Source organism: Anticarsia gemmatalis, chromosome 7 (genome assembly GCF_050436995.1).
Source record: "Anticarsia gemmatalis isolate Benzon Research Colony breed Stoneville strain chromosome 7, ilAntGemm2 primary, whole genome shotgun sequence".
NCBI lineage: Eukaryota > Metazoa > Arthropoda > Insecta > Lepidoptera > Erebidae > Anticarsia > Anticarsia gemmatalis.
In genome coordinates, this window is record NC_134751.1 from 11,027,674 (window position 1) to 11,051,849 (window position 24,176).

The 24,176-nt window shown below is 34.3% G+C and overlaps 2 protein-coding genes across 2 annotated transcripts; one reads left to right on the top strand and one right to left on the bottom strand.

The window, feature by feature from the left end:
* Positions 1–1,665: 1,665 nt before the first annotated feature.
* Positions 1,666–14,924, bottom strand: LOC142973999 (tetratricopeptide repeat protein 17). Its single transcript, XM_076116074.1, has 19 exons — positions 14,653–14,924; positions 12,903–13,271; positions 12,352–12,578; positions 11,064–11,351; positions 10,593–10,702; positions 9,876–10,208; positions 9,453–9,570; positions 8,907–9,065; positions 8,552–8,677; positions 7,973–8,114; positions 7,280–7,504; positions 6,681–6,858; positions 6,210–6,326; positions 5,551–5,760; positions 5,171–5,285; positions 4,272–4,494; positions 3,696–3,853; positions 3,300–3,405; positions 1,666–3,048 (listed from the first exon to the last, which is right to left on the bottom strand). Exons 1-19 carry the CDS (start codon positions 14,773–14,775, stop codon positions 2,905–2,907), a joined length of 3,471 nt encoding a protein of 1,156 aa, XP_075972189.1. The 5' UTR covers positions 14,776–14,924; the 3' UTR covers positions 1,666–2,904.
* A 1,075-nt stretch (positions 14,925–15,999) lies between these two features.
* Positions 16,000–23,848, top strand: LOC142974000 (post-GPI attachment to proteins factor 2-like). The gene is made up of 6 exons (XM_076116075.1): positions 16,000–16,399; positions 16,482–16,613; positions 17,054–17,215; positions 17,720–17,825; positions 18,250–18,456; positions 19,602–23,848. Exons 1-6 carry the CDS (start codon positions 16,289–16,291, stop codon positions 19,730–19,732), a joined length of 849 nt encoding a protein of 282 aa, XP_075972190.1. The 5' UTR covers positions 16,000–16,288; the 3' UTR covers positions 19,733–23,848.
* Positions 23,849–24,176: the final 328 nt, after the last annotated feature.

The window sequence follows — 24,176 nt, forward strand, 5'->3', positions numbered from 1 at the left end:
GGTAAGCACTAATTAGAAACAAATGTATTTGTGATTAACACAGCTTTAATTATTATTTTTATTTTACCGCCTTTGTCTACGGTAGATACGCTTTTAGGAAAGTTTCATACTTACTAGTTAAAATGCTATTCTCATTATTTTAACGCTTTGTGTTTAATAACTTACTTATTACTGAATTTTAATAAATTATAACTTATTTATTTAAAATGCTAACAGTATATTATCGAGTACGATATTTTTGACCTGATGCAGATCGTAACAATATCTCATTCGTACCCTACCACCCTAAATTTTCGGCTAGTTTCTATAATGTACAGTATAAAAATAGTAAATGTATTGATACAGCTAAATTTCGATTGAGTGATGTAACGTGGGTTGTTCGCAATAGTCACTTAAACTACGCTATTCAATTAACGACGCATTTTAATTCAGTGCTCGCGCTATAACAGGCAGGCAATAATTTTTAGCAAAAAAAAATAAATATGTTTCATGGAAACGGAATCAATTTTTCTAGTCATCGAAAATATATTTTTTATTCGAAGTTCTGCAGGCTCTGGTTTAGCGCAACACTGACTAACGCTAACTAACTAATGGTTTGTTCATTTCTATCATAAAGTTTAACTAAAGGTGGACGGTAAGTATTAACGAACAATAAGACAATACTGCAAGTCTGGCAAATTAATTTAAAGAAATAAATATTAATGAAATAAATGGAACTCCTGCAATAAGAATTTTAATTGCTCTTGTGCCGCAGGGATTTTAGAAACATACAAATAGCGGGCGCAAATCACAACTAGACCCGAAACAACTATTTGTGGATCGCACATGATCATTGTCGAAATCGAACCCACGACCTCTCGACGCGCTGATAGCGGCATGGCGACTACCTCCTACCACTGCGCCACGGAAGCCGTCTTTTTTTATAAAATGTATTCAAATAGTATCCTTTACATCTTGCCCTTGCCTAGACTCGTGGTATACCTTATTTGCAATGACTTGATGCTAGATATGAACATTCCTTAGCCATTCCTTTTCAGTCCACCGAGTATCAAGAACGAAGAGATATAATATGAAGCCCAAAACAACTATTGGGCACTGCACAGGACTAGTGACACGAATATACTCTTGTGCGTGTTCTAATAGTTGTTGTCGGAGCTTCGTAGTCATCGTCCAGCGCAGCGGCGAACGTCAACAGCGCGGGAAAATGTTTATGGACCTGTCAAGTGACGTCATAGTCCAGTAACTTTTTAAAGTTTAAGTTTTACGGTCTTGTCAAGTGACGTCATAATGTACTAACTTTTTAAGTTTAATTTTTTTTTGCGAATTGTCAATGTAAAAAGGAATATGGTATAGTTGTTTCTTTGATAAGTCCATAGATGTTTCCTCGTAATATTTCTGATACTTAAGCGATTCGTTATTGATAAATGTGTGAGTTAGGTTCTATTTTTCGGTGCAATAATCAAATATAATCATCAGCTGCATTTACGATGTTATTATTTATTTTATTCGTAGTTAAAGCTTAGTAACTTTAATTTTAACGCAATTACAATGCACTTTTTAAGTTGCGACTTCGAAATGCTTTATCAACTTTCATATAAGTATTTTTATCGGGACTAAAATTAGGGTGGCGTAATATAATAGGGTGATAAATTAAAACAATGAATAGATATTGAAAACTTTTAAGTTTATTACAACTGAAAAAACAGGTCAGTCTTAAACGTACAATCAAAATGTAACTGTTACAAATATGAGGAACATTTGTACGGTAACATTAAATAAAATCTTAACACTTACGAAACTTTTGCAAAAAAAAAATGTACTTATACTTTCTTTTAAGAGGCTAGGAATGGAATAACCCATAATATTTTATGCGGAGATTATTGGAAAATATATGGCCCAAATTATATGCTACAACTTTCTATCAAATGCAGGGATTTTAAGTTTCCTAAACGTATTATTTCTTAACACTTTACGTCTGCGACGAATGAAAGGAAGACAATTCACGTTTACACAATGATATCATTCGGAAATTATACCTATCTATAATCCAGGTGAAATTTGTTTAGTATACTTCGGGCCCAAAATTACTAAATCGAGCGGTTTTACGATTGATCGTTGGAAAAAAACGGATATTATGACTAGCGATAATATAAAAACCAAAAAAACGGTTCGCAAATATAACTACTACACAGAACTTGTGTATATTGTGAGCACGACAACAAAGGAATGATTCAACGTTTGTTCTTATAGGCGGAAATTAACTTAACAAAATAAAATTATTGACAACATTACGTAAATTATTTGGAATAAGGCAGTTTTTAAAACATACGACATAATGAGGCAACACTGCGGAATATTTGAGCTGGCAACACCAGCTAAAGGTACAACCAAGGAGTCTACAAATAAATTCTCGAGATACAAAACTTTAAGTCATTCATTTTTAATATACAGTATGAATTCTTATGCTCACTATTTAATTATGAAATTATTTCGTCGTTACAAGACTGAATTTTTCACTTACAATAATTATGTATGTCTTATTTTATAATAATATTCAGGTTTTCAAGCGGAATAATAGGTACTATCGGTACCTGAGCAATGTGGGAATTTTTGCTTACAATATTAAGAAAAAAATCGTTGTTTTCAACCTTATAATTATTAAATATTTAGCCATGAATCAGTTCTCTAACAGCCAGTGCCTTCAACTTTAACTTAAGTATAAAATATAAACAAATTCTTTGTGATGCTATAATAATGAATTAGTTTTCATCTTTTAATTTAAAAATGATAATTTGGATATAAATAATAAATAAATAACAGGTGATAATAGTCGAATGATTTTTTCGAATTTTTAATCATTGCAAAGGCCTGGCTGTTAATTATTGTGATAATATCTTTACTAATTCAGTTGTGTTTAGGTTTGTTTTTAGCGGAGTCTCCGAACAGCATGAGACACATGGTGGCGTGGAGGCAAGCCTTGGCGGGGAGGAACTTATCGTCGATGGTCAGTGCGTAGCGGTACATCCATACCGCTGGCTCGTATTCAGCCTGTAGACATTCGAAGTAGATATTAATTACGAAGAAAAGTTTTTAAAGATTATAATTTTTATCGGACTCAGGGTTAAGTCCATATTTTACATCTTCTGAATAAAAATCGCTTAGTTTTTTAAGATCACTGTTAACTAATGTTTTTAAACATTTCCAGTCACTTTATGTTCGTAGATTTGTATGTGGAATATTGGAGAATTAAGGGAGCATTCTGATTGGTACAATATTGTTATTTTTTTTATAGTTCTTACCAAATAAGTATGTGATACACCAACAAGGAAAGCTTCTATTTCGTTCTTTGGTTGAGCGTAGAAAGATAAATAGGAGATCTCTTTAGCGTCTTGTTTTTTGGATTGTCTGTGAAAGAACAAATTATAATGAATATTATTTTCTGTTTTTCTAGGTGAGCCGGAACAACGATTTCTTCGTATCTCTAGATGAGCTGAGCGACACTGTAACGCTGTCATTTCCCGAATGCATACAATACGGATAGTCATCATAGTATCGAATTCATTTTTTTTTTACAATGTTTACCATTTTTTTCAGAAAGCAGGGAACACTAACATTTATTGATTATTCTGACAAGTAACAAATGACATAAATATGTGTACTAATTATGTATTAACACTGTGTTTTATGTAACTTACATGTGCAGCAGCGCGGCGAGTGCCCGTGCGGCGTGCGGCGCCAGCGCGGGCGGGGCGCGCGCGTGTGCGGCGGCCAGGCAGCGAACTGCACACGCACCGCGCCCGCCCGCGCCGCACCACCATCCTGCCAGCGTTGCACCCGCCCAGCTCGACCCGCGCTAGTCACATTAATAAAATATATTGTATTTTATTTTATTGTTTTATTTACAACTAGTCTTTATTTCATGACAGCCTCTCAATATATTTGAATAATAGGTCACAAATCGAGAAATCTGATATTTCTTTCGTTACATTCAATAGATACGCTTAGGTATAAAATCTTGGGTATTTCCCAGATGAGATAGTGAATTTAGGTTTTCCTCATAATCATATCAAATTCAAATTCCATTTTGTGAAAGTAAAGACATAAAAAGCAAGATAGGATGAAGTAATTAAAAACCCTTACCATTTTTGAATAACAAATGCGATAATATCTTTTCATAAACACAAACAATTTTTCTCATAATTACAAGACTAGTAATTTACAACACAATTAATTCCACAAAAATATTTATTCCAACCCCAAACAATACTCACAGTATCAACATATTTAGCTATTTTAGCGCCGAGTGTTACATAATCATAGTAATTGAACATCTCAGCGAACTGGTGCATGACACTAAGCAGTGGCTCCCAGCCATCAGTATCAACCTTCATCAATCGTTCTAGAAAGAAGTCTTCAGAAGGATCATCCATACCAATTCGACATTCTGGTATCTTCTTGTGTGATGGGGACATAGCTAGGATTTCTGATGGTAGTCTGTAAAACAGAAAAATGTTATGTAAGAGAGTGAACAGGTACAAATTAAATAGGTGATACGCACCAGATAACTTTGTGTGTCTGAGTTTAGCCGCAAGCATTGAAAAAATTAAAACAAGAACTTTAGGAGAAGAATGCAAGTATGTGATGTAAGCGAATCAACATCGGCGTTCATCCGTTCCGTCACATGCAATTATGTCATAAATTTCTTGTGTTTATTTTGCCCACAAAGTTGTTTGATGCGTGCGAAGTATAGAAGTAGTGAAAAGAGATAAGAATATTACCAAAAAAAGTAGAATAGAAGTCGGAATTATGGAAGATAGAAGTGGTGTAAAATATGAATAGAAAGAAATAAAGTATAGTGAATATAGTGAAAATACAGTTAAAGTATCGAGATAATAACAAAATGAGTTCATGGTAAAATCGAACTTCCTCCACAGACAAGAGTATTACAACGATTTACAATATTATAATACAAATGTTTTCTTTAATAGTGAAGACGAAACAATATACTAAAACAACATTGAAAATTTCATTCTAATAAACTTGTATATGGAGGACCACATCACATTGTTAGTAGAATTTAGAAAATACTTAACTTTTGCAGAACAAGTCATAAATAAGACGTGAGTTAGTCACAAACACTCACATACTTGTTATTATAAGGGCACATTACCTAGAGTCCGCTTCGCTAAGCAACTGCCTAAAGCTGACCATATGCAGCCAGTAATCCAGTTCTAAATGTTGATGACAATCCTCTTCTTTTAAAGCCAGATCTTCCGGTTGTATACCTAAACACCAAATAACATATTTCCCACAACGATACAGTAAAAAACCCCCCAAATATTTGAAATTTCAAGAATTTTGACCCAAAACTGATAGAATTCCCATTTAATATAACTAAAGTCTATATAAAATTTTGAGATAAACTATATAGTAACTAAAACAACTTATGAGATTGCTAAAGAAACGTAATCTACTTGTAAACTATTTTTGCAGTAATTTTTACTTTAATTTTCTTGGAATGTGTTATACGAACACAAGAATGATATTCACTTGCGCATCCCCTATGGCCGCAGCCCTTGAGGGCTTTGCCGACAGTTTTCATCATGGCGTCGTAGTTTCCTTGGTGTGCGAACTTGTCGGTGCGGTCGGCCGGAGCGTTGAGCACAAAATGCTCGAACACTTGGTCGTTCATATCGTCAACGTTCGCGCCCTGGATGTTATCGTCTTTTAGTTCAAGCATTCGAACTAATGTGCTGCTGTCTACGACAATTACAATTTATTCAAATGATATGTTTAGTGTTGTGATTCGAAACAACGAAAATGTTTTGGCACAATTTTGATTGTAGTGATTTTGGCAAGTGCGTGCACGCGATATATACGTACAAGTAATAGACGAAATTGTGTAACACAGTGTTCGGTAATTATCGATTTATTTCTGAGTACAAATACAACCCTTAAAAACTCAATATGAAGAATCAATAGTGATAAAATTTATTTCATAACCAAAGTTGCGATGAAAACATTCTCATTGATTCAGAATCACAGAGAGTACGAAAGAGTGTTAGTACAAAGCTTTGCAAATGTTTTGATGAATACAATTAAATCGTCATTTGGTGGCACATCAACGTGGCGTTTTAATAAATTAATAAACAATCGATTTGTATATTTTATTTTTATTGATAGAATATGAACATTTTTTATTGTGTTACCTCTCTCATGTGTATTAAAGCACTGTATGTTGGTGAGATGGCAGTTAGTGCCGTCCTTCTCGCACACCATACTCATTCCCGGTTCTACTTGTGTACAAATATCACCTTCACTGAATTCTGAAATAAAAGGGACATAGAATAGAATTTTATGTTTCGTACATGTTTTGAAGGCATTAACACAAGAACTAAATTGACATAGGAAAAAGGCTAATAAAAAAAAATCAAACGATGATTTATTTCCCCAGGCATTAAAGTCAGAAAATATTTTTTATGTGATGGGTCCGTATGCCGAACCTAATAGATATAAGGATGTAAATAAGCTTGCCCTCAATCACATGGGATTGGGGTGGGTGTATTTCAATCATCTCTGGTTATATTTTTAGGTATTACAAGCGTTGAATTATATTAAGTGGCAAAAAAATAATTGCAAAAATAAGATTGGGAGACCATATTATATTAATCAATATTTACCTAATTCCTGTAGCACATTGACTTGTTTGAAGAGACAAGCCCAGCCGTGCAGCAGGTTACGAGCGAGTCCGTTCATAAAGTTCGCTTCCACTCGTATTACTTGCTTGAGATGAAACATGTGCGTGTTGCGGTGTTTCTTTATCATGTTCAGTTCTGCTAGAATGAAGTTTGTTGCTGGCTGGAAAGTATGAAAACATAGATAAATGTTTTGTAATGTATAAACAAAACTTTGTTATAATATTGACGTGGAGAATATTCAACATGAAAATTAGTGCATACTTTTAAAGTATTTCGCTTTATTGTAGATGTTTAAATGTTAGCCTTTGATCTAGACTGTTTGAGGGTTCAAAGGACGGGTCCGGTCAAAAATTATTTCCGAGATTTTTTTAAAAGTAATTATCAGTAGTTATCAGAGGTTAAGTAGTTAGTCGCACTACTGTTCCTGGAAGTACTCGTAAAGCGCATGACTCTCACAAGTAATGTCGGTTGCTGTACCATCAAGTTAGGACGTTCTACCCGTATTTGTGTCGAGACAATTTAGAGCAGTACTCGTTCATTATCATCTACTTTAACTTTATCACTCTATGAAATTAACTCACCTCATACAAACTCAACTTAAAAGCCTCTTCAGCGGCGGTTAAAGCTTCATCAAAGTAGCCCATCTCCAAGTATATAGAGGCTAAGGAGACTAGCACGATGTCTTTGTACTTATTGTCAACGGTGCGACTGGCAGTCATGGCGCAATGTAACGCGTTCACGTTGTTACGACGCACACGCCAGTATAACGATGATAACGTGTATAGGAGCCATTTTGGTGCTAGTTTCTGTAACAAAGAATAATCAGATTGTACTAATAAATATTTTTGACCAGTTGCTCTATTACTCTCGCCCTAAGAATTGCTCTTGTGGCTTTTACATGGAAACAACGGACACAGAGTAAAACCGAAACCACTATCTGGTGATCACAAAATATTTGTTCCGTATGGAAATCGAAAGCACAACATCCTCATGCACTGATTAAGGGGCATGGCGACCACATTTATTTATCATAAACTGTCAAAAAACAATTATACTATATGTGGTTACTACATAATGAGCTCAAGTTAATTGATACAGGTCTCTTTCAATGAAAAGTACTTTGAAGCAAATCTATCGGGAGACATCGTTCACAAAATAACAATCGTTAGTAATGAGAAAAAAAATGGGTTCGCATTATCTAATTAAATAAATATGATAATAGAAGTATCATGTCATTGTTAGCTAATATTTTCGGATGTAGTAAAATCACATACCATCTGTATAGCGGCGTATATTCTCTGTCCAATCTCGGCGTCTTGCATATGTTTGACAGAGCTCGCGTCGCCGTCGCCCACGTACTCTAACAACTTCTGACGCAAGTAGTCCGTGTGTATCACCTCACTTACTACTTGTGGCCTGGAAACAATTCCATCATTTAATAAGATCTCATATTAAAGTAGATTTAGTTGCACGTGTGAAACTGCCTCTGTGGCGCGGTCAGTATTGTATTTGACTGTTGCTCACGAGATTCGATTCTTAGATCAGACAAAGTGTTATCGGTCGTATTCTAATTTATATTAGAGTATTTTTTACAGCAGTCCGGAGATTTGTATCGGAGATTTGTATATGGTAACAGGCTCGCTTCCCTTTACATGCGGCAAAAATTGAAAACGGTTAAACGCGGGTGTATTTCTAAGCAAGTCTATTGTCAAATACAGGGCGTGTTACCATACTGCGGACTTCTATTGAGAATAATCTAATATAATAATACCAATAGCACTGTGTCCGACCTGGAAATCGAACCCAGCAAAAAGTATTACTGAAATAGTATAAATAAGCGCTTTTGTACTTACTTTTGTGATTTCTTCTGCGTGAAGGCCGCGGCGTCCTTGTCGTTGGGACACGTGGGCGGGTGCCACGGCAGCTCGTGCTCAGAGCTGACCGGCACGCCGATCTTGTCGGTCAGCAGTGATCTCAGTCTGGAACATAAAACTTTATTGTTATAACAGCTTTATTATCTATCAAAGACTGTTCTTTTGACAATATTCATCTCATATAATATGGTCTACTGAATAATTTGACTACAGTTCCGTTTGATATTGATTCAGTTTATTTTAAACGTGGTTAATGCAATGTGAGTCACTGTACCAGAAGCATGGCCACTTATCGCTACGTAGCTTTGTTTAAGAGTAAACAAATGGGGTTTACCTTATACCCTTATTCTCGAAAGGTAAAAATACTTGGTAAATTGCTTCTAAATTATCTGGAAATGTAGGCGCAGTCTCTTTACACAGTCTATGTGGAGGCCATTCAGGTTTCTTGTCGAAGTCCTCGGTCGTTCTGCTTACTTTTAACGTCGGTGGGTATCTGCGATGTAAGAAATGTTAGAAAGTTACATACGTAAAAAAATCACTACGAGTTGGTTTTCAGTCGGTGAAAGAGTTTTTGTATTGGTTTATCTATACTTTATTTTACATCTACTGCGTGCTATTAGTAATAATTCTATGTTTTATGCTATGCACCGAAAAATATTATCCCTCAAGTGTAGCTATTGCGGGCAATTTCGTACACGTGAAAAGATTTTTCATGTGTACAAAATTATACTGAGAAAGTATACTGTGTTAATCCAGATTATAAACTACTTCTGTACAAAAGTTTATCAAAAACAGTGGAGCTGTTATTGAGTAACAAACATCTATCCAAACTTAAATTAATAATATTAGTAATGTATATAAAAAATGTTTATTTCCTTACAGTATAATCCCTGTATCATATTCCGACATGTTCCCTTCAGTTTCTGTCGACGTTCCTTTTTTATCACTCTGCTTCGGAGCCTCGGGCTTTACTTCTTTTATTTCTATAAATGGATTTGCTGTAAACATATAAATTTTAAATTTATTTTAATAAATGGCAACAATTATCCTTACAGATTTAGGAAAAGTTATAAACAAATTATTAAATTTAAAATGTTGATTAATTTGGAGGTTTAAGGAAGGGCTTTATTATAATTAATATTGAGCTTCCTTTTAGTTGGGTATTCACTAAATTGCGATTTTGGCACATTATAATGGATTGCTTAGCTTTTGTTAGTTTAATGACCATAATATAGATCTATGGCCAAAAAAATATTTTTTATTAGGTCCCACACTGTGTAAGTCGAATAGTGGAATAACTTACTTTTAACAACATCAGGAAACAAATCCGGGAATGTAGGTGTAGGACCAATCTCTTTCAATATCTTTCCATCAGTCAGTTTCAAATAATCTCCCTGGACTACAAAGTCTGTGATCATATTTGTATGCCTGCTAATATGTTTGACTAATCTTTGTAGGCTGTATGCAGACTCTATGGCATGCACACCCTTTTCCTTAAGCCAATCTTCATTGTAAGTCGGTCCGTCCAAAAAGTATTGGATTAACGAGTACTTGTCCCCTTCTTTTTTCAACTCTTTCACATTCAAACCAGTCAATTCTGACATTTTCTCGAAGTTCTTGCCTACATCCATGTAATCTGGAATGAAAAAAATTGTTAATTCATATTAAGTTTTAAGAAGCAAGCAAGTGAATTGACACGCTTTGCCTTTTTGCGGTGGTTAGATTGTCGGGCTTGTGGGTCTTTTACAGTACCGATCTATCAATGTGTTAATACGGGTAGATCCTTGGAGCGGTCCGAAACCATAGTTATCTTTTAGGAAAAGAAATATAATATATACATAAATAACATCGCGCCTATTATACCTGAAAGTGTAGACAGATGTGTATGATTTACAGCCACTTTTCGCCAATAACAATGATAGTCTTATGTAAAAGGGGGCAAGCCTATTGCTATATAAAAACATAACGTTTTCATATTTTTTCCATGGATACACATTATAAAGATAACTTTTAAATTTACCATATTCTTCCTTATGTTTCATGGTCCGTAAAAAAGCGGCCTGTGATTTCAACCAATACGCTTCCCTCTGACTGTACTCAGTTAGCTCTTCCCGAAGTAAATTCATTGTACTGAAACATCAATCATCATCTGATAAAGGATATTATTAAAAATATTATTTTGTTTTATTCCTCTTTGCATTAGAACACCAGTGAATGGATATCTTGATCTATAACTAGCTCTCAAAATATAAAATTTTAGGTATTATATCAGATATAATAAATATTATTAATATCTTAAAGATCTAAGCTAAAAAAAGAGTCGTCTATCGTGATAATACATTTTCAATAATTGATTTATGTGATCAAACTATTACTCTGAGAAACTGCCACCTTTGTTACATAAGAACATTGTAGCCTGCGAAAAATGATTTCCTGAATGAAAACAAACATAAAAGATATACAGCAACAACATAATATGTGTATAACTTACTCTCGTACAGCTTGCATCTTTTTCAACAAAGAACTATGACATAAAGCACCAGCTTTATGCTTCTCGGCCAAGTCAAATGATGGATTCAACTTCAGGCATATATCAAAATGTTTTATGGAACTGTTGAAATCTCCCAACACAGCAAATGCATTAGCTAATACAAAATGATTGATAGGACATTGTGGGTCATGGTCCGCGGCTGCACCGAGCACGATCACGGCGTCTTCAGTCATTTTACTACGATGTAGTATCAAACCCATGCTAAGTAACGCAATGTCCTTATATTCCCTGTAAATAAACTTTTAAAATTGGTTGAGTAGTCAAATAATAAGGAAAACTTAGGAGGATAATTATAACAACAGTTTGTCACATAATTACTAATATTTCTATGTTAAAATATTGTATTTTTCCTATTTTTATCATGTGCATTTAAATTTTGACTTATGGAGGATATTCAGCTGTTATCTGTATAAAATTAATGTATATAATAACTAGCTGACCCGCGCAACTTCGCTTGCGTCACATAAGAGAGAATGGGTCAGAATTTTCCATGTTTTTGTAACACTTTTTACTGTTACCTACTCTGCTCTTATTGGTCGTAGCGTGATGATATAAAATATGCTTTTTTTTCACGAAAAATATTCTCAAAATTATTTATATCTTCTCTTAGTATAACGAAGTCGCGCTACGGCATATCCGCCATTAAAACAGTTGCCATGGCAACGGAATTTTGTTAATTCAATGTCATTATAATATTGATTTTTCGCGACTTCGTTGAATTTTCTGAATTTTCCCGAGAAATGCGTCATTTTCCCGGGATAAAAAGTAGCCTATGTCCTTTCTCGGGTCTCAAAATATCTCCATACCAAATTTCATGCAAATTGGTTCAGTAGTTTAGATGTGATTGAGTAGCAGACAGACAGACAGACAGACAGACAGACAGACAGACAGAGTTACTTTCGCATTTATAATATTAGTATTGAAGTATTGATATAATGACCAGTGAGCACAACTAGTTATGAGCGCTCAAGAACACGGTAAGCGATCAAGTGGGTTAAGCAATCTTAGCGCGGTCATCTAAAAGATCCGTACTGATATCACGTAAAACTTCGCTTTCGATTGAAATCAACTAAAAACACGGCGCTAAGCCATAACAAATCCCTACAGGCGGCTTGAATGTCTTCCTCGAAAACCATATGATGAATAAAAAAACTTTTTTGGTGTGAAGTCAAATATAAACATTCGTCACAAAAAATCACAATTAACTAATAGTAATAAGTCAGGATACCTTGGTGCATAATGCACAGCACGTCGACTGCATTCCATAGCTTTAGGCGCATTTCCTCTGACCCGCCAATACAATGACGCCATATTGTAATGGAGCCATGAAGAGCTGTTCTTTTTAAGAACCCCGGCAAGCCAGTGACCAAACTGATCCACCGTCATTTCTGGAGATATTTGGTCAGGAAGAGACAGTTCTGGGTTGGAACTAAGATTCTCTCTCAATTTCATACTCTGAAAAAAATAATGGATTTATCAATACTTGGATACCTTAAAATTACTGACTCTGTGTCGCGGTCGGTAGTCTATGCGACGTCGCGCAGAGATCTCGGGTTCGAATACCGAGTCGAGCCAAAAGTTTGAATTTTCTGCTAAGAATTACTCAGAGAGATAGGTAGTTAGGGTCATGTGGGTTATCCATTACACAAGGAAAAGACTGTTAAGAAACAGCAATTTACAGGCAAGGCAAAGGAAATAGTAACTAGAAGAGTGCTGTCCAGGGAAAGATATACAAAAATTTTGCTCTTAAATATGAGTGCAAGAGGATCTAAGACTTACCTCCAAATGTTCAAAAACGCACATACTAAACGTCAAAGAAGAAATCTTCTTACAATCAGGCACATCAGTGTCTCCGTAATTTATATTATACAGTAAGAACTCTTCAGTACCCACTTTTGTCTTCCCATCTTCCAAAAAGGACGTATACCAATCTAGTAGGTTCAATTGACCTGTTTTTGCGCAGTTTTCATCTTGAATTAACAATGTAGTGATGTCGGTATCTCTTTCTAACTCTGCCCATAGACTTTTTATTAACTGTTGCCTTTTTGTTAAATCGTGGTGTATGTTGATTATGTTGTCCCAGCGTGTGTCTTGGTTCAAGAATGCTAGTAGGTCATATGGTCTGGCCATTTCAAATGGTGAGTCTATCTACAATTTTAAAATACATTCTATTACTAATTATTGTGAAATATGTTGCTGTATAATTTTTCTACCAGGGAAGATCTTGTTATTTTTTTTATTAACACATTTACCCTCGGTTTCTGAACATTTAGCAGTAGTTTATTTATTCAGTGGTGTTTAAGCTTATATAAAAAAAAAGTTTGAATAGATAACCTACTGCTAAATGTGCCTCAGAAACCGAGCATTAGTGGGAAAATCATTTGACCCATATTTATCACTAAGCTGCCAATTAAAAATTATGTTTTATTCAGTCTCTTCTGATCTGAATTTATTAATAAGAATTTTATCTACAGGAAACATTTAGCATACAATTTCTTGTACAAGTTTGACCTCATTAGAGTTGCAAAGATTACATTCAAAGTATAATATTATAAATAGCCAGTCAAGTGGTTATTAGTATCTAAAAGCTAGAATTAAATTAGACACACTCAATACAGTTATTACTGCAATATTTTACTGTAACTCAAGGCCAGTCATATTTAAATGTCACAGCATAAATTCCAATGTAAAGATTTAGTCACATGATGTTAATAAGGTTTTACAGTCTGAGAGTAGTATTGTTTTAAAGATATTTTCATAGAAAGATTGTTTGAAACCTTGAGTAACTATAGTAGCATAAAGATACCTAGGTTGTTGATGAAAAATATTTTATTTTCACTTGATAAAGTCTATTAATAGTATATATATTCGCTTAGCCTTTTGTTCCAAACTATGTTGGAGTCGGCTTCCAGTCTCACCGGATGCAGCTGGATACCAGTGTTTTACATGGAGCGACTGCCTATCTGACCTCCACAACCCAGTTACTTGGGTACTAACACGATACCCTTCGGTAAGACTGGTTGTCAGACTTTCAAGCTTCTGACTACTGTTAACGACTGTCAAAGATCTTCGAAAATGACAGACGGGACCCACAATTTAACGTGCCTTCCGAAACTTTTTACTTTTATCACTTCTATATCGCTTAATTTAAGAGAAAATAGCACTAAATCACAATATTTCGAATATTTGATACAAACTAACTATGTAAATGTCAAAACATTATGAAGTTAAATGTGGGTAGTTCCATTAAGAAAGATACGATTATCGTAAAAACTCAAACTAATAAATGAATTTTAGTTATCAATCCGAATTTTGCATGGACAGAGAAGCAGAAATTAGTTTAAATTATTTCGGATACTTTTCCTTGTAGACTAGTGTAATTATCAAGTAGAAATACTGAACATGGTGTTAGAGCGCTCACGATAACGAAGATTGCTCAATGTAACTTCATTAAAATACATCCACTATACAAGTTATTCCTTTAATTAGTTAAGACTATAAGTATTCTCATAATAGATGTTCATCATACCCTGGGCTGGATTAATCCGCCTTCAGTAACCATCCAATGTGTCGAACCATGAATTTCAGTAATATAATAACTGAACAGCAACCAAAGTTTTATGTACTTCATTTTTACACTCAGGGGAAACATTTTGACGCTATATAATCATATTATTCATAGATAAACACCGGCTTTCAGTTAACCAAAACAATAAAAATTGCACAAGAGCTATCTCGACGAAAACGAGAGCGCAGTATTTTTTTTCGAGCGGCGATCTAAATGATTTGACACTTTGACAGTTTGACACTCGTCTGACAGTTTAATTTTGCAGACGTTTGCTAGTGCTGTTCTGTAATGTTACTATATTTATATACCAATCGACTAGATACAGATTATTATAGTCAAAAATACTGGATGAAACATAAATAATAGATCAATACAACCTTTTTTATTAGGCGTTACGAAACAAAACATATAATTACTTCAGTCAAATATTATTTATAATGACGTTATTGTGGCTATCTCGATGCCAAACGATGATTTTAGGTATAAGTACATCGGCTGAAAGTCAAATCACCTTACGTTCGTCTCATATAAGTAATGCCCTTCATTAAAATGATAACTTTTAAGTTAAGATAATAACACCAAATACAATAATGTTTAGATACTATTGAATATATAGTACACTCGACTAATATTTTTTCCTGTGTGCAATGCACCACACTAAAGTGAAATGTTAAAGTGACAGTCATGTATATCGTTCAAAAACATAAGGCAGAATCGTTCTAAAAGGCTAATACATCGTTACATGCCGCGGTAAAACAAACCAAAATTTTCGGAATTATCAATTTTTTAAATTTAATTTTTTCTCTATTTAGAAAGCTCATAACAAACGCTTTAAAGCCCGTCCTAGCATTTAATCTAATCTATCGAATTAAATTAAATTTACTCAAACCTGAATGTACCATCGATTCAGTTGCCGCCTCCACGAGCAACCCACTTTTTTCGAAATTGTGAAAGAAAACTTGTGATTGATAAATGTCTAATTATTAAATAAAAAGCGAATACTTTGAAATATTTGTAGTCATAACGCGACTATCGCTTATGTGCCTGCCTACATTCCAATACCTACTTAACTACCTACCCAAGTCTATAAAATACATAAAAATAGATTTATTTTAATCGGTATCAGCTTCTAATCGTCTTTCCGCAGACCTAGGTACCTTAGCTTATTCTTAATGTAACAAAAAACTTAGGCGCTAACATTAACCCAGTATCAGCCCTTCAATTTTGCAAAGAGCTTTACGAAGGGGTGCCTGTGTACACCCTCGTACAACAGTGCTCTACTGCGCATGTTCAAATAACCTCATACAATCCACGCCTTAATTCATCCACATAAATTTTAAATTGTACTTTTTATTATTACAATTTCCCTTGTGATTAAACAGAAGAGTGTTGCAGACTGTTGAATTTACCAATATCAAAATTGAACAGTTTTCCTGGCTGTCTTGTGCTTTTCAATTCATGAAAAGTCGATGCGTTACGATGTGTCAGTACGAAGTATTGAAATAGCAATGATTCGGGTGCATGAATGGCTTTGTGGGAATCAGTAAAAACTATGTGATCGCGGTGTTCTTAAGGTACTGAGTGAGTGAAAGATAAAATGGTAAATGACGCACAAGTACAGTCGCCGCCAAATGAGGATGGTCGTGGTGACGAACGCACAAAAGAGAAGTGTGATGTAAATAGGATTGTTCAAAAATTGGAATACAAGGTTGGAATTTATGCAGCAAAGAACCTTTCTTGACTGTTACGTATTTATCCGCAATAAGCAAATATAATAATTTCTTTTCTAGGGACTCCTGTGGACATGTGGTTTGAGGGAAATATGTTTAACTGCACTCTGGCTTCCATTAGGTGCTTTAGTATTTTGTTATGTGACAGCGTCTATATTTCAAGCAGATGACATACACGAAACACATTGTAGGGTGAGTATTATTCTTGCAACGTATCAGCTAGATACAGCGTGTTCGATAATAAGACAAGTAGTTATCTAATAAGGTACCTACCTACCTATACGTTTGTGAACGTAGGTAGGTATCTATATAACGTAACTTACAAACAGATATAGAATGCGCTTGTGTGACTCATTCAACTAAAGTACATGAATGAATACCTATCGAGGACTTACAAATATTATTATGTATGTAGAAGTAAAGTATTTCTGTAGATTTGCGGTTTTAGAGACTATAAATAAAAAATAATATGGTCTACAATATTGGGGCAATGAAACTGAAAATTTCCGCCGAATAGTTGCACTTCTGCAATATACCGTAATGGTCTTCAGAATCTCACTGGCGAACTGCTCATTTTATCTTTACTTAGTTTTCGAGGTACCGACATATAAATACATGTTTTTTCTTTCCAGGTCTACAATGTAGTACCATCGATAAGTGCGATTACCGGTATTAGCCCTCAGAGGTACATATGGAGGATATGCATCGCGTTTCACTTAGGACCAAGGTTGTTGATAGGTTCTATTTACTACAACTATCACAAAGTGCGCACCGCTCACATCGTCGAGGAAAAGGTAATATTTACATGTCAATTCAATTGCTGTAAATACGCGTGAGAAACACTTTTTAGCCATTGACTTTACTCTATTGTAATCAGTTGTATAGTGCCTTATCTATGTATTCTAAAAAAAGTGTTAGCCTCATGGTTGCAAACGCGATACAATACGATTCCGTAGGTCATCTAAATTTTGGCACCTATGTATGTACAGTGTACACTTAGCTTTTTAACAGACGAAAAACAAAAAAAGAAAATGATTCTCAAGTCGATGCATACCTATATTTTTTCTATCTTATCAATGCAATGATATTAAATCTGTTCGATTATAATCTCTCATTGATATTAGGAAGTAAAAGTACATGACAGTAGCTACATAGTGGCCAATAAGCACGTGAAGAACTTACGTATAGCGAACTTAGAACATGGAAACAAAACATCAATCGTATTTGCTCTTTCACTCACATTAACTTCAGCTAAACCATTGAATTTCAGCTAACAATGTTAATTGTGTTTATTTCAGGCGCGGGCTCTCGCTACTAAGTTAGGGGAAGCTTGCTATTGGCTTAATTTTATAGAGCTCTCCGCACTCACCGGCGTCACTTACATTTCCAATAGGGAAAATTACTGTAAGTGAAACACTTTTTTATTTATCAGTTTCTTAACATTTTTTAAACTATTGTAATCCTGTTATCTCCCCGACTAAGATCCAATATCTACTTGTGTAAATAGCGGCTTGTAGGTTTAAGTTTACGAATCAACAATTTTCCGATCGCAAGTTCTAATCCTCAGTCTTTTATGGTATTACCGCTGCATCCAACTTTTCTTATAACTATAATTCAGCTAGCGTCAACACATCGCTTGAATTATCTTTTATAAAATAAAAGAGCTAAAGCGCTGGATGCTAGATTCAGAGTCCAAACTACTTACAAAGAACCTTCCGCGAATTCCTTCCATTCTAACCAGTCGATTACTTAGAATAACTTAGATAACCAATCGATATTCTTCAAGCAACAGTAACATCCAATTTTAATCACAAATCGTGTGTTCCAGTCATCCACGAGAAGATATTCATAGTGTTCATGGTAGCAGCGTTGTGTCACATGCTGTGTCGCGCGCGTGTGGGATGCATTGCCAGCGATGTGGTGGAGCCGGTGAGGACCAACAAACTCGTGTGGACCTTGTTCTACGTGGCTATAGCAGCGACTGTCGGCTTGATCATATTCTTCTTGCGTCACAGACTCCTGTGCCGGCCTTTAGGTAAGAATTTAATTTTATTTTTTGTATTTCAATTGGTAGTGAAACAATTTAACGGAGATGATATCTATGCGCTATATACACTAGCGTTCTTGGCTCATAAATCCTAAGCGTCTCGATGTTATCGTTATTTAATTGGGATTTAATCATCCAGAGGTTTTTGATCAGTAATTAATTATATTTGAAAATTAAAGTAATTACAAGAAAAATAGCAAGGAAAGGCCTAAGTCGTGCTAATTTTGCATCATAGAAGATCGCGCCATTGCAGGCATCTCGTGAAGCTTGTCAGTAACAGACTAATAAATCTTCGAGAGACCTAAATAGCGCATCGGAGCCTTCCGTGCTGGCGGGTCATAGGTTCAACTCCCTACACGACACAAACATTCGCCTGGTTTAAGTACAAATTCTATTATATTTGAACAAATTGTCCGTAGAAAGTTTTGCGGGAGATCTCGTAATTCTGATTTGCATAAGATTTGCAATTCCTTTATCTTTTAAGTACAGTCAGCTACAAGAATCACTAAAAACTGTACATGTACAATTGTACACAATAACTCTAGAAAAAATGTACTTAGTCAATATGGCGAATGCGACAAATTATGTTACAGAGAATACTTGCAATAGATATTTTTGAATTTCACCACAATTCCTAGCTCCCTCCCTCACCTTGTTGAAACATATCAAAGACATAGGTACTAGACTCTTTATAAAGGTTATACGATTAACCTAAAATCGTAAAAGCATTCATCCATTCCTATCACCTAGTGACCTTTTTCTACACATTTCTCTTTTATTCGGGCTACGACCTTTCCATGAACCAAAGTAAATGTCATTTGGTTCAATAAAAACGTACAGGGTACCTATAAATCATGTACAATATGGGCTCTACCAATACTTTAAGTAAGCACAGTTTTATTGGCAGTAGGTACGGATATTATAGGGACGTTTCATCCCTACGCTGTCTAGATAAGATATGGTGTAGGTATTTCAAAATATTACATAATACCATTGTATCCGCATTTTGCAAGTAACCTTCTCAACGCTGTGCTAGTCGTGTTATGTGCTAGAGAGTAATTCTATACAGTACGTTATATCTACTACTGAGACTTAAAAAAGTCGTACTAATAATTTAAATATTGTTTCCTCAGCGTTCACATGGTTCTCGGTGTGTGAGTACATCTTGGCGACGGCGAACATGGCATTCCACGCCATCGTGGTCCGCGACCTGCCTCTACATGAACTCCAAGTGGTGTGTCCCACTCACAGTAAGGCGAACTGAACGTGTACATACATAATTTGATCGTCAATGGATTCGGTCACCGACATGTAACGGAATATGGATATTTGATGATAGGGCTAAGAAAGTTTCGATACAAAGGGCATGTAGATGTACTGTTAAGTCATTATTGGTAATCATATTGGCTAAAAAAAGCTAGTACGTTGTTAACAAGGCATCGGATAAGGTTGTGGTCAGACTTACCCGTCTGCTACACCGGCTCAACGGCGAGGATTTGAATCGGCATTTTTATTCTCTGTTGATAAGTATTTTTTTGCATGTTATTAGGCTCAACGCCGCATGAACTGTCGTCAATTTTTAGTAAACATTTACAAATTTTAAATCGTAGTACTTCCTGCTTTCTGACAAAATATTTTTTAAATGAATACTAGTTTGTAATTCGCGCTAGATGTGGATATTTCGTCTTAATAAATGAATTGACGGATTGGCAAGGCTTCAGAGTTCCGCGAACCGCAGCAAAAGACTTGATGGAAGTTTTTGAAATATAAGAATGTTTTGACACGTGTTTCGGACGATAACGATATAAGTACATAATGTACAGCGTTATACATAAAGTATAATATAAGTACCTACCTGCAATTATAAATTATTGATAGCAATGCTCTTGATTCGTTAATAAAAAGGCGGTCCTGTTTTTATTAAAAATGTTTCTGGGTGTGAAGCTTCTAAAGAAGATCGAAGACTCATGTTTTGTTTTGATCGTAAAGGAATACAACTGGATACAATAGAGAGTCAGACGTAAAAAGCTTATGTCAGACTTGCAGCCTGTAGTCAACACAGTAGAATCAGATTCACAGCCTGCACCATGAAAGGAAGTATTCCAATCATTCAACATGCCTGTAATAATGGTCCTTGATCCTACTTAGGGTTAGGTCCAAGCCTTATAAAAGCCAGTTCATTATCTTTAGGCTAGCACTTTACAACTGCTCCTCGCGCGGACATTTAGTTGTAAAACATCCCCAAGGAGGGTGGATAACAATTTGATATATTTAATAGGAAATAGATTACATTATGTACCTTAGATACATTTATTGTAACTTCAGGTGTAAATATCCAAAACCCTGAATACTGTTTTGCAAAACGAAATCTCACTTGCAAGATATGTAAGTTATTTTGATAAATACATAAGTAGTGATAATAATAATAGTATTAAAACGTTTAAGTATTCCTCTATTTAGTTTGTTTATGTAAGAAGTAATTTGTTGCTGAAGTGATTCATTAGCTTAGTCATAGTTGTTATTATTTAAATAGGTTTGTTGAATGTAACTCCCAGTTTTAATATGGAATAAGTATGAAGCATTACGCTTAATTACATAACGATAAGTTGCTTTAATTTTAGTAAAGTTTTCCCTTTTGAAACTTTAGTATTGATATTTCAATGAGTTATTAAATAATTATAAACTTATATACATTATTGTGAGTGTTAATTTGAGACTCGTCATTATACCTAATACCTATGCTTAAAATATTATGTAAAGAAGTGACGTGGACGATGCTTTGAGTCATGTTTTCCAAATAATTTAAGAAAGGCCATGTCATATTCACGATTGAGTATAGGTAGGTATATTACTCAAGTTTTCAGTGATCTTAATGCGCTTTAAGCCCACTGTTGACTGAACTTGATCGTCTATGGCCAGCGTTACAGAGGAAAGCTCTGAAAGTGTCAATAATAAAATGGTTTCTAAAATCCAGTCTTCAGATTTTTTATATCATATATCTTTTGAAACGTTGCATGTTTTACTATTGTCGCGTAAATATTTAAAATGTTAAAATATTTAACGAGAATAAATTTGTTTTCGCTCTGATTTCTGACCACGCATTTAATTCTTAAATTATTCAAAAGGACCAAAATTATTATTATTATCAAATAAACTACGGTGTATTCAAACAAAACATATCTTAACTAAAAATAATCGACTAATTGGTAATTATTTTTATTTAAGAAAATATTTATTGTTGTAAAGGCTCTGAGTAATTGCAGACGGAAATTTTTAATGTAAAATATCTAACAGATTTATAGTCAATTTTAAGGCGGGGTTGTTCATTACTTGAATACTGAAACAAAGTAACCCACGAACCTATATTTAAAGTACATAATACCTAATGAAATGTAAAGTAGATTGAATAAATATGCAGTGAAGAAATAGCGGTCATCAGTTTTTCTGGAAAATTATTGGCGGTCAAAGATCTAAAACTATGACGTGAATGTTCCTGAAACACATACCTACTATAAAAGTAATTTTCCAGGATAACCTGTTGGACGTCTAGAATAGGTATAACTCCAAACTTTACAGGCACAGTATTCTCAAAACACCCCGCCAGATCTCACTACATCAATAATGAAAAGAACTATACTTTTATAGGCATAAAAGAAATGGTAAAGGTTTGTCTCAATTATGTTTTTGATTTGTCAAAAATTTAATCTTTAGTACTGAGTACAATGCGTACCCACCCTAAGATAAATAAGGTACAGTGCACATTAAATATTAAATGCACTTAAAAAGGTGAGAAAACGTAGTTATTCATTATACCGAATCTGTTTAGGTTTTTTGCCATACACCTGCAGCGTTCGGATATTGGCAATGAAATAGTTTTTTTTTTTATACAAGAACCGTAATCGCTATAACCTCTCGAGCGCCCCAACGTCAAAATTCAAATATACCGTTAAGCGTCCGGGCCAAAAATGGCGCGCGTAATTGAATTGGCGGTTGGCGTTTAAGCGCCGATTCCGTCATATTTTAATACTAACACCCTAGTCATACCTTATATATTTGGAATCTACATAAAATTTGCTATAGATTAAAAAAATAAACCACAAATAATATTTGATAGTGGTAGTACAATAGTCCGTTTAATCTGAATATTTTGTGCTTCAGGCATGTGTTTGAAGAAAGTCTAATAAATATTTTTAGGCAAAAAAAATAATATGACGAAAGGTCTTATCGTGTAGTTAATGAAAAATGACATTAAAATCCAACTGTAAAATATACTCAAATCTTTAAAATTAGTTAAAAAAAGGATTTACAATATTGGTCATAAAGGAACATGTCGTTGGGTCAGATGTTGTTTAAGGTGCTCTCTGGCCTATATTAACCACTTATTCAAGTGTGTGCATTAGATCGTCGTCTCGTTTTATCAGCTTCAATGTCAAATATGTTTGAAACAGATAAACATAGTTTTAGCATTTCGTTTCTACGTTTTTTCAATGTAAGATCGTTTTGCCGTACCACGGTGGCGGGACGCTTGACGGGGGTAGAACATTCAACCGTGACACGGTGGCCGGGCGCTTGAGAGGTTAAGCAATGCTAAAGTCACACGACTAGGTGCCTAGTCAACCTAGTGCCTGCCCCAATTAAGTTAGTGCTAATCTTAAAGTATATTATATAAAATAACATGCAACATTTGTCTATTTTTCTTAGTATGTACAAAATATATTATAATTAGCGTATTAAATCAACTTATTCATTACTTTTATCGAGTCATATAACGAAAAATAGCCTTTGGCAGTTTTATTTAATATTATACTTAAAATAAGTAATTATTATACTTAAAAAGTGAATTATTATAACAATGAATTGATTATTGATATTATTATACTTACTTAGTTATTAGATATGCAATTGTTGAATTTTAAACTTTTGTTGTTATAATGTAGAAGTTTGTAACCTGCGTTTATGAATTATACTTAATTAAAAATATTTAAAATGCTTTAATATTATATTTAGAATTGTGTATTTTCTAGTGTTAATTACTTAATAGTTGACATCGTATTACGAGTATAAGAACATAAAGCACAGAAAACAATTACATACGTAGTTACTTAGTTGGACAAAATATTGACCTTATTCTCTAAAATTTGATACATTTACATCACTTTTACATTAATCTATTATTTACTTTTGTTCGATTAGAGGTTAAGACAAAGAATATTGTAAAAGTATTAAGTTAACTATTGGTATCATGACTGAATATGTTTTGCTGTTATTCAATTGTATGTTAAAGTTATCTGATTTTTGAATGAGAAATCAGCTAAACGAATGATAAATTTGTCTGATCTGTGGGCATATATTTGTTTTAACAATAAATATATCATATTAATTGGTAGTTTTGTTTTATTCACATAAAAATATATGTAATCTTGCAATGTGTATCTACTTGATTATTAAATGCTATTTAATTAACCACTTGCAGAATCTTAAAGTATTTTAAGGTAAGTACTGTTACGTTTCCTGATCTAACCCTGCCACAGCCCGGGAGTTAAGGTCGGTTGATGATTAACAACATAACTAACCATAACCACTCTGGTTTGGTGCTCGGAGAAGTGTTTTCTAGAAAACAATTGTTTTAATCGATACAATCACTCTTTTGATTACGGGTAACTTGTAACAGAGTCGAGAAAAAATTGTAGAGTCGTCTCTTAATTTAA